The 12,269-nt window shown below is 35.9% G+C and overlaps 1 protein-coding gene across 4 annotated transcripts in view; it reads right to left on the minus strand.

Moving 5' to 3' along the window:
• ppp1r13bb (protein phosphatase 1, regulatory subunit 13Bb) overlaps positions 1-12,269 on the minus strand; it is a 44,754-nt gene that overhangs the window by 21,555 nt on the left and 10,930 nt on the right. Inside the window, exons 1-4 of one of the 4 annotated variants that reach the window (XM_007888252.2) lie at positions 9,782-10,048; positions 6,997-7,144; positions 5,741-5,860; positions 3,996-4,072 (exon numbers count right to left, since the gene is read on the minus strand). In XM_007888252.2, coding sequence (XP_007886443.1) covers positions 3,996-4,072; positions 5,741-5,860; positions 6,997-7,144; positions 9,782-9,919 — 483 coding nt within the window. In that variant the 5' untranslated portion in view covers positions 9,920-10,048. Of the gene's footprint in view, positions 1-2,343; positions 2,448-3,995; positions 4,073-5,740; positions 5,861-6,996; positions 7,145-9,781; positions 10,049-12,269 lie in introns of those variants that run through there. The other 3 variants (XM_007888254.2, XM_007888253.2, XM_007888256.2) reach the window with 3 other exon arrangements.

Below are 12,269 nucleotides of genomic sequence, written 5' to 3' on the forward strand. Positions count from 1 at the left end.
TGACAAGTTACATTTTCACTTTCCATGGAAAATATGTTAACTATTCATGGAGCTTATTCCAAATGAACAATATCTTCATTGCATTGGAAGGAAAGGCATTTAAACCAATCACACTGCATAATACTGGCTTATTGACCATAAAAATAATCATAATATAGATTTAGGTTTTATTTCCTCCCTCTCTCTGTATTTTCCCTTCCTTGAGAAGAGAGTATCAGTCATCTGCAACATGTAGTGCTCTTGAGCCTCTTGATTGGAGGTCTACAACATTATCCTAGCAATTGTATGTTGATTTACGTACTGATTTATTTTCTCATGATATGGAATTATGAAAATTCTGCTTAAAACTAAAACAACAAATTACGTTTGTATAGCACCTTTCACGTCAGGAGGATGTCCTAACAGCTGAACCTCAGAACGAACTGCCATAAGCACAAAATCTACCAATCTTACTGCTCTTGTGAGTCGCAGGCAACATACACTCTTGAAATTATCTTTGTGAAAGTAGTTACTTTAATAACTACAGAAACAATGTAAAAACAACTCAATCATGAATAGCGTAAGACGGAATCTAGGACAGTTTTGCTGTAAAACAATGTACACAATGTAAAATATGGGTATTCAATTTGTCAGTTTACCAACATGTCACGCTAAAGTACGTTTCAGGTAAGATATTAAGTAGAACTGCAGTATCACATTTGCAGATCTTATAAACTGTAAATTACTAATTTTGCTTCCTGAACACAAGATACACACAGCTAAAAATTGGTTAGGGGACTGTTTCTAAACTTGCTCACCAAAAATCCAGCTACTTTGAGTTTGAAAGTACAAACTCATTCACCATTAAGACACATAAATGTTTCTATTTTAATAACACCTTGAGACAAAGAAAATATTTCTCTGCATCAAGATAGTTAAATAGCATTAAGTCACATATATGCTCCTATTTGATGGAATCAATTTGCAATGCATCAGAACATTTAATGACAGAATAGTGCCACGCAGGGAGATAAACTGTGAGCAGCGATGCTTATAATAGTAGGAGCATCTGGAATTCCTTAATTATATTACAGACTATGAAATAAACATTTTAAAACATCTACAAACATGGATTTAGATAGCACTCTTCAAACAGGATAACATCTTGGGAGGACTGTTGGTATGCCAAATAAGGGAGAAGGGGAGAGGGAGGTGACCATAGGTATGGCCAAAGAGGTAGGTTTTAAGGTGGGATTGAAAGATAGAGGGGGCGAGGCAGAGGTAATGAGTCAGGGAGTTCTAGCACAACATATAAATGTAAGAGTTAATATTTTGTTTCATGAAATGTGTATTATATCAATTTTAGGGACAAGAAGGCTGTTCAAAGGCTTCTTTGCAACTAATTCTGCTTGAAGTGATTCTAAATTGCTTTGGACCTGACATTTCCCTATGTATAAGGCTATTTTAAATTTGGAATGACTTTAAACAGATTCTCATAGAAAGGAGCTAACACACACTTTGCTGTAGTCAATAAAAACAAATTGATATTATGCGCAGTCCGCATTGAGAATAGAAGTTTTCACTTTTGTAAAGCAAGTGTGCTGAATTTACAATTTAGTTTCTAAAACTAGTTTTCTGCTCTGAAAACAAGAGCCTCCTCAAACATTTATCTTAGTTCTCCCCTTTCTCATCTTTATATATCCTCTCCAATAGGTGGGTGGAAAGAAGAGAAAGAAGTGTCAGTAATTACTAATATATATTATTATACTACACTAATATCCAGATGACTGTTGGTCTTGCCTGACAGTTCAGCAACTTGCCAAAATCACTGGTTTTAGTTATCCCCCTGAATATTTTACACCAACAGACTGCTGAAATCTTGTTATTGACAAACACTCAAATTATTAGTGCAGAAGTCAACAATACTTTAAAAATATATATTTGCAAGTGCATGACTAAAACAGATTCTACCTGCTGTTCAATGGATATGTTCCAGACTAGAATAAGTAAAATTGTGTTACCTGTCCCAATGGAGGACCCTTTTGATCATTATCCTGGGTAAGCATCATGGATCAGTTATGGAATTTAGAGATCATTTTTTCCCCATTCTCCCCCACTACCCCCAAAAAACACAGAACACCATATTGTACAAGCAGGTCAATTCCAAAGAGACTGTTTTTCATCAATCGTATAATCCTCCCTCATGCATTCAAAAGGTCTCCCACTTTACCACAGCAATCCAATCAGATTGTGTAATAGCAAAGTGAGAGGTGAAACGAAAGAGCATTAAATTAACATTAAACTCAAGAATGTCTGAAACTTCCAAAGAATTTGAATGAATAAATGAAATTTAATCAAGCTCACCTCAATCCTATGTGCAGTAACAGCTACCACAGAACAAAACACTTCTTTGCAAAACAGTACCTAGTAATGTGCCATAGCAGAGAATTTTCCAATTTACTGACTTGATCTGTAAATCATATTACTCAAGGACATTTTTACCACTTTGTAATCTTCTAATCCTACAAATACCATCATATGAGACATGAAAATGAAAAGTTGAGCACAACTGCATTTCAAAGCACACAATTGGAACACTGGCTTAAAATGTAATCGCCGTTCCATTCAGTCCATTAACCTAATGCCTCCACTCTGTTTTTTTTCCCTGAAATGTAGTAGCACACAACTGGAAACTGCGATGCAGACCAGTCTCTCCTTATCCTTCCTCACTCCTCTCCCCAACAGCATATTCTTACATTTTTGGAAAGGTAAAGAAAAATAGAATGTTCTAAAGATCAAATCAACCACAGTAGAGCTCAGTTATAGCACCATAGCTGGGGTCCATAAAATCCAAACCAGTTTTATAACAGAGCATCGTTTCAACTCTGCACAGCCACATTGTGATGTTATCAATCATATGACTAGCAATGCATCTGTGCATACCAACAGAAAACCAGCTGGGGTTCTTATACTTAAAAATATATCCGACTACCAAGTAATCAGGCTACCCCTGATATGACTTCCTGCGTGACGTGCATTGCGCTGAAAGCATCATTGGAAACCTGATAAGCCACTTCGCTTTTCTAGAAATGCTTTTCCCTGCTCTCTCAAATAAATTTTACAGCACATTATCAGCATTCCTCTTTATCCATCCCTCAATTTCTCTATATTGGCACAGATTAAAGCAACAGAAGGCCACAATTTGCCTCCCTTTCAGCACCCCTCCCCCCGAGATTCAGCTATGCACTAAATTCAATCCTTTTTTGTACTACAACTAAACTTCAGGCTGCTATCTTGTCTAAGAGTGGCAAGTGACTGAATTGCAAGGTTTTTTTTTGATCTTACAGTACCAGATGTCTATGTTGAAAGATCAAAAGAACCCGAGTAAGCCTGTAGCCAGATTATAATCACGATAGCTACTGAATATGCTATGTTAGGATTAGGGCAAAAAGAAATAGGGAAAATCACTGTTAAAAATATATCAGTTGAAGAGTCATGTAAATATAGACTATAGATTTGACTAATGTGGACAGGGTTTGGACACAACTGATAAGGGTATTCATTTGGCAAAACTATATTTTCCTCGATTAACATGGTTAATCCAATTTAATAAACAACAACATGCTTCCTTCAAATAGCATCTCAGAATGCTTACTATCTCTAGAATATTGAATAAAATAGTTCAATTAGCAGACCACTACATCATATTTCCAAAAATTGTAAGGCAAAAATAAACAGTTGCTGGTTCATTCAAGCGTCCATAAATCCTAGGATTTATGGAAGCTTGAATGAATCCATAAATTTTTCAGAAACTTCAACTCTCTAGAACAACAAAATTACATTTGTACAGCACTTTTCATGTCGGGAGGGCATCCCAAGGCACTGGACCCTCAATTCAGAAGGTAAACACACATGTGTAGTAACCTAAAAATAAGTTGAACCAAACTCTTTGTATACCACTTTTTGTTCCTAAGATCATGAATTGTAAGAAATCAGGAGTAATTTGAATTACCTACCCCATTTTCAAAACGTCTATCTGTTGACAGATTTACTCCATTCCACCTATTTGGCTGATCTTGAAGTTGACGGCCACCTGACAAAAGCATAAAAATAACCCTTAAAACAATCATTCAATTGAAACAAAGACTGGCCATTCGATTGAATAATTCAAAGCCACCTTTTATACCAAGGCAGTGCTACCCACTTATCTCAAACCGTTTACACCCAGAATATGTTGCCAAAAATTTGAAGTCTCAGGTCCTTCCCCAAACATGAACACGTTAAACTTACCGTATATGTCGACGGAAAATTCCTGAATGCTTATATCAACAAATTTTTCAAGACCCTAACAACATTAAATTAATTATGGTCTTACCATTTATGTCTTAACCCTTGCCTCTCCATGCTTAAGTCAACAAAATCTGCACAGTCCCCGCGATCAACATAAAGGGGTAAGACGTAAAATGTTAGTCCATTTCAGCAGTTTTAGGGACTGCTGAGTAATGTGGAAACTGTTTTTGTCTGCGAATATAAAGTCTCGAGGATTGATAATCAGAATCACTTAGGCGTCATCATATTGCCAGATGTTACTGTTTATGACATGTGGCTTTAGTAGTTTTGTCAGAGCCAAATTAAGACCAGCTGAACTCCTCACAATTTAAAAAAAATCCAACATGACTAATAGTCTGCACCTTAATGCAAGATTTGAAAAACTGAATTTAATGTCTGTATAGGTTGCCATGAATAACACAAAAGGATTAATCCAAATATTAAATTAAAGTTCAAACAACTCTAGAATTAAATTCAAGTCATAGGAATGATGAGTAGGAGGAGGTCATTGTTGTGAAGAGATGAAGAAAGATTTTTGAAAAAGTTCAGAAAATGAACGAGTTTAGATAGAGCAATTTGTGAGAAAATTAGAAAGTTTATGCACATAACTTTGGTGAAAGACCATAGATGGTAATTCATTTTGAAATGCACAATGCAGCAACAATGACAGTGATTCAAAGTGCTCCAAGAGGAAGGAGCTTTAAGAGCTGTACAAATTAGGCAAGATTATCAACACAGTAGCCAGCCACAATGCTGTGGACTGTACTGAAGGACTCAGATAAAGCCAAAGCTTTCAAGGTGATGAATAACTTGTGAATGTACATCACACTAAAAACCTAATATGCGCCATACATTTTGAGAAGTTTGTTCATGTGGGCAGATGTTAAGAAATTGTTTTAATTGCATTTGTTACATTCATAATCAAACATATAATACATTGATTCAGTGAGATGGGAAATTTCCTCTCAATACCCAAAACAAATAAAAGATGGTCAATTTAATATCGTCAACTACCTACAGCAAGTCAGAAACAATGTAAATGATGATCCTTTCTAAGCCAGATCAAAGATGTTGTTTGAATTTAACAATAAGCTACGAACAGTAATGCAATTTCTTTTTGCAATAGACTCCTAGGCAAATTCACAAAGATCATTACAATACAGTTTGGCGGATCTCTGGAGTTGATAAAATTCTCAAGGGAATTCGTAACAGGACAACATCTGTCCCTCCCACTCATCTGTTCATTGCGATAGAAGCCCTGAAGCTGAAAAGTATATCCAGCCCTTTATCAGAGAGAGAAAAAAAACGACCAGCTGATCTGTCCTTTGAAGTTGTAAACTAGTCCACGAAAATTAAATGGTCCATCTCCTATTGGCCACCTTATGCTTATTGCTCTTTGCAAAGTTTCAAATTGGTCAATGGTTTTACTTACTTTGTTCATTAGCATCAATAGGTGAATCTTCATGACGGAGGAAGAATTTCACTTCTTCCCTGCGAGGCCCCCACTTTTGCAGATGTTCATACATCATGTGGTCATAAGGAATGGCACGCTCTGTCAAACAAACAGAATGTTACCCTAAGGAACATGATAATACTCATTTGTATCTAACAGTAACAGTGTTCAGAGTAAACAATATTTCATTGTAAAAATCTCTGCAGGCTGGCTTTGGAAATAATTTGTATTCGTTGAATTCCATACTGAATTTTGGATGGCAGATGACAGACAGCAAATTAAAACAGGAATTTAACTCAAGTGGTTATGTTAACTCAGAGGTGGAAATAAACATAAGTGAAGTGTTGCAATTTATTTGTTGCCGAGTTATACAAGTTAGCTTTTAGAACAAACTTTAGAACACTCTAAATGTTCTCCACCTGGGGTAATGTGTAAATTCTAGTACTGTATAATAGGGACAAGATATCTTTGCATTGGAGATGTACAAAAAGTGGCAAATCAATTAACTTGGCTAGAATTGGCATCAGGAGTTAAAGAAACAATACAAAAGCTGAGAATGGTCACTCAGAAAGAGAAATTTTGTTGAAGTGTACAAGATCCTAATTGATATTGATAAATCGAACCTTAATCTTTTGAACCACTACAAATTCTATGATGGGGAAAGAATTCAAGCACAAAATCTCCATTACTTTACCTTTCCAGAGCCATCTACCCAAGTCCTGATATTGTAATTCCATGAACTCAACAAACAACTCCAAAGATATCAGGGTTCTTGTTCTCAAGACACACGCAGTAACATAGTCAATCTGAGCAAGTGAGCCATGTGTTGGAGCTGGTGAAGCAACTATTCTCCAGATACACCACTTTTGGCTCCCACTGCAAACATGAGCAGGGCAAATGACACAGGAATCCATTGATTGCAGATGAGCTGCAGCTACTGACATGCCAATTCTTCCAAATATGAGAACCCCAAACTATCTACCTTTCTCAGACTAACACCTACTTATTTATCCATCCTAATATAATTCTGCCTTAGCTAATTCTCAATGGGTAATTCCAACAAAATCCACAACCTAGTTTTGAATCATGCAATATCACTTGTGGTATGCAAGTACACTGTACTTATACACATTGTAATGTTGCACAATTCAATAAAACATGTAATCTTCACTGCAAGAAAGGGTGTCAGGAAGAAATATTGGGTTTCTGATAAAGTAAATAACTGCAACACCTACCATTTCCTCTCCACACCTCAGCCAAATGGCAACCAGTCTCACCAGGTTCTTTGCAGAATTCAACAACATCTCGGCATGTCGTTTCTGGGGTTATGGGAACTTCTGTTAAACCCTGCTCATTGTTACTCAGGTAAACAGTCAATATCATCTGCAAAGGAACAGATAAGTCATTTTAAAATATTGCTTTTCTGTACATATATTGAATACTTTCTGTATGCATACACCGTTAGACAGAAGCTCCGCAACACATGATGCACAACAGAGAATAAGGCACAGCTCAGAAACAATCTTCATTGGTGTATTTCCTCAACATGGCCTACCCAGTCTCATCCTACTCTCTCGCTCAGTCTTCTTTACTCTAGGGTAATAATAGTCTTTGCATTTAATACAGTGCCTTTCATATCAGGAGGACATCTCAAAACACTTCACAGAATTTACTGTAAAAATGTAGTGATACTATTTTGTAGGTGAATGTGGCAACCACTTTGCACACAGCAATATCCCTTAAACAAACATTAAGTGAATTACTAATTTTATGTGGGAGACCTTCTCTGTAGTGGGATCTTTAACGTCCACCAGAGCAGGCAAATGGAACCTTGGTTTAGTGTTTCATGTGAAGGATGGCACCTCCAATAATGCTGCGTTCCTCCAGTGTCAGCCGAGACTGAGTTCAATCTCCCAACATGGAGCTTGAATCCACAACCTTCTGACTCAGAGGTGAATGTGTTCCCAATTGAGCCAGACTGACACCCCACTGAAAAACCCAGGCGTTTCTATTCGAAAAAGCACTCAATTTTTGCAAGATGAGGATATCAGCTAATTTTGCTGGAACATCCACAGAGAACAGCTGCAAATTCTTATTTTAGGGGTTACTCTGACACTAATTATAGTACTTACTTGTAAGACAAGCCACAAAATCCTGTTTTCAAACTTATCACATACATGATTACATCACTGTCTGAACAAAATTCAGTTTGTTCATACCCTCTTCCAGGAGTACTGGCAAATTAAAAAGGTACAAATAAGTTCTGTAAGCACTTTTGGTCCTAATCTTATTCCGATCGCGACAAAGAATTTTGTATATTTAGATCTCATCTTTCTTCCTCAGGATCTGAGTAGATGCTTTGTTAAGGCAATTTGCCCTCACATTGGAAAAATGACTGCAAGGACCATCACAAGGGACAGAATATTAAAGATGTCAAATGTGAGGTATCAGGTATTACTGTTGCCCACTGTCAAGTAAAAATGAGACTGCTTCTCATTCTCGTCAAAGTACAAGCTACAACCTCCTGCTGAAAGATGAACCCATCTCCTATTTTTTCAAAATATATTCAACCAGTACAATAAAATATTAACCAGTTTAAAAGCCTTAACAAGGCAAATTGCCCTCACATCAGAAAAAATACTTGACCTTATGCATCAATTCCCTCAGCTGGCCAATACTGAATTGAATAAACCTCAATCGCAACCACTAACTTTCCAAAGCCAGGTGTTAGAAAAGGAAGCAAAGTAAAATGTGTCAGCATTCTGTAACTTCCTATCTGTTTTGTGAGACAAGTTGTGGTTTACCATTTTACTTCAACACCTGAACATCAGTCCCAGCTCACTAAATTAAAATTGTAAAGAAATGTTTACTTGAATTTCAACTTCCAGGTGCTGCAGAATCTGCAAGCTGCCGTGAGTCAGACTTAAAAGTTACTCATTCACCATCAAGTGAAAAAAACAGTGTAAATGTTCTGGTTTCCAATCCATACCTTTCAAACAGTTACTTTAAAAAGACTACTGTCAGATTATTTTAATTAAACTCCATTGCAACAAATCCCAAACATCTCAACAGGAATAACTGACTAGTGCAAAAAGTTCTAATGTCACTCATTTTCTTCAATTATAGAATTATATTCAATTATAGAATTATATTCAATTATGTTCCAATTATAGCACTATAGAATATAAATATTTTATCCTTTACGCTGAAACTTTAATCTTCAATAGTTTCTTAAAGCAAAATATATACAGTATTCATCAATATGAAATTAGCAATTTGCTTATCTGAATATAGTTTTAACTTTAACCATCTTGAAACTGGCTATTTTAAACATACAGGGCATATTTTGTCAATGTACAAACTGAAGTTCTACACATATTACCATTTTTAATCTAGAGCTATCAAATTTTGGAATCATACATTAGGTCTCAATGGAACACAGACAGAAAACCTTTTGCAATTTAATGAAAGGGTCAAAAGGGAAACACCGTGCACAAGTGAACTGTAAATCTGTGGTAATCGATTCCAAGAAGCAGGTCCACAATGTGATAGAGCTCCAGCAAATTAGATTAAGTGAATCTGAAGTAACCTTAATTATATAAATAAGCTCTTAACATCTTTGTACCGTACTAATTAGACAGTAGTAATGCATGGTCCTCATCTGTGGCTTTGGTAAAATCCTTGTTCAGTATAGAATTTAAGACTGAAATCTAGACCAGACTCATTAAATTCTCAACTACTTGAAGACATTAATTTGCTTTTTTCTTGCTCTTAAAAACATACAAGCTACATTCTCCATACTCAATAAAAAGCAGCCCACTTTACAAACACTGAAACACTAACTGATGTTAATTTGGTGACAAACTGCCATTTTACAAAGACAAGATCTTTCTTTCCAGCTGACATTTAAAGTCATCCAAAAGCACGGTTAAATGGAAAATGTCTCTAGGTGATCAGCATTTTCTGTCCATACAAATTACATTAATTCACAATATGTATGCCAGACCAGTTATACTCTACCTTCCCATGGGTGAAGTTCCCTTTATTCTTGACATTATGTTTGTTTCCAAGTTTCTTGTGCAGCCAATTCTCTTTTGACTTTGTTAATCTCTGCAACACCAATTCAGCAAAACCTCTCACGTGCTTTGTATGAATCATTACATTTATAAAAAGTGGGGATAAAAATACAAGCTACAAAAATATGAAGTTAACTGGAACGGAGTTCTTATGAAATCACAGGCTTTTTCTGTTTAATAAGCTGAGCTGTAATCAGTTCCACTGCATAGGCAGACGTCACTGAGGCCATGACAGGAGAATAAGCAGGCGTACTAATGCATTTAGCACTGATAAGATGGGTCCTAATGAAACAAGACAGGGCTTACAAACAACATAAACTGACAGCAAAGCGATATAATACACCAAGCTCAACCTAACTTGATCTACTTTCTGTTGAGAAGGAAGTTCCAGGCATCAATTCACTTATTTTGTTTCAGGCAAATTGCCACATACTTAATTGCTGTATAATGAGAAAGGCTAACGTTAAGTATGTTGACCCAAATGTTGTCTCAGTGCTCTACCCAGCTGTAATACTGTCACTCCCTCATTTTGGTTAAAAATTAGATTTTTTTAAATGCATCACTAAAAAATAAAGAGTTTGATATCTTTAAAAGTGTTTTTGCAATCTGCAAAAATTGTTGCTGATTTGAAGGTCACTTCTATCATTTCCCTGATATTGCAAAACGATCAACAATGTTTCAAAAATAATAACTTCAGTTCTCAAACTATTACATTTAAAGGGGAAAAGCAATTACAAACAATATTTGAAAAGGGCCAAAAACTGGTAGGTTTCTCCTGGGCTGGAGAACTTCTCTCGTAACACAATCTGAAGGCCACTATATACTGAATTCTGGAGACTATAATGCTAGAAATGAGATACAAGCACCTAAAAGAAAATATTTTTTAAAATGAAGGCTTGCTGGACATTGACTTGTATACAAAGCATAAAATGGGTGTTTCCAGAGGCATGCATAATATTTACTTGGGGATTAATCAGGACAGTTATTATGGGCTGAAAAAGCACGAAACTTGAGCTGCACCCAGTCACGTCAATTCAAAACTGCCCTGATAATTGTTCTAACTATGTGATGATAAACTGTAGTCCTTATAAATTTTGAATTGCAGGCGTAATGTTGAGTCACAAGATTACCATCCATTAGTCATCAAAGTTTGATCAACAGTGAAAATACACTATCCTCCTACACATCAACCCAGCAAATGGGCGAAGGGCAGACCAAAAATGTCCAAAACAAATAAATTGACCAGAACAGAGATGAGCTATTTGTTCTATGAATGTGCTTAGTTTATAACATCATGGTAGCTCCAATTGCAGTCCTTTAACACTGTAATTTCTCAACTATCTCTCTCTCTCTTGAAAACACCTAATTTAATTCTACATCTATGGTCTTCTACAGCAGTTCATTCCACATTCTCACAAACCTTTGATTAAAAGATTTTCTGGATTAATTTTTAATTGGTTTAGATGTAAAGGTTTCTAGCCAATCAAAGGCTCATTGTATCCTGACTATGATTGGCCAATTCTAGATTTGTAAACATTAATCCAGTCTAAAATGCCAACACATACATTTGTTGGTAGCCATGCAAGTAAAACCTTGACAAGTAAACTCACCAGCAGTGCTTGGAGAGTTAAAACTAGGTACATGTTTTAGCAGATACAACTCTTTCAGGATTTAAGTATAGTTTGACCACAAGAGAAGTATCCATTATCTGATTTGTACCATTTTACTCATCACTGTGTCTGGGGTTCAAGTGCTAACCTGCCACCAATATTAGTCAAAGATGTTAACCACATAAATGTTATATTTACTCTAGCTTTTATTGCAAATGAATGAATTGGCCCAGAAATGTTGCCCATATTAGTTCAATTGCCTCCCATTTCTGTAAAACTATTTTCCCAGGTAGGAGTAAATAATTGAATGTTGAGTTCACTTTGATTTCTTGACTTTCCAAAAACCTAAAACAGCCATGGAGGTTGCTTCTATCATTCCAAAAGTAATGCATTATGTATTGAGGTCACATACAGATTAGTATACCCAAAATAGGCATAGCTGCACACTGCATCTAAATCACTCTGGAAGGAATTCAAAAATAGCCCTCCAAAATAGAGCTTTTCTTTGAACACGACCAGAACAAAAGCGTCAGTTTTTTCACACCTTCAGCATATTCTGAAGATACAAGCCTCCATCCAATGTTGTTAAACAAAATGTATGTCACATAACTAAAATATTAAGTCAGTCTTTTCAAATATGATATTCAGAGTCAAGTATCATATCATGTTTAATAATATATTCTTATTCAAGTCACTCGTAAAAACTGCACCGTCTCTGCTACCCCATTTAACAAGATTCCTTAAATTATTCCCAACTTGTACCCAGCCTGTTTTACTCTTTCATAGACAACATTACTGTTGAATATTTCTACAGTAACAGCA

The sequence above is a fragment of the Callorhinchus milii genome, unplaced genomic scaffold (genome assembly GCF_018977255.1).
Source record: "Callorhinchus milii isolate IMCB2004 unplaced genomic scaffold, IMCB_Cmil_1.0 Scaffold9, whole genome shotgun sequence".
NCBI lineage: Eukaryota > Metazoa > Chordata > Chondrichthyes > Chimaeriformes > Callorhinchidae > Callorhinchus > Callorhinchus milii.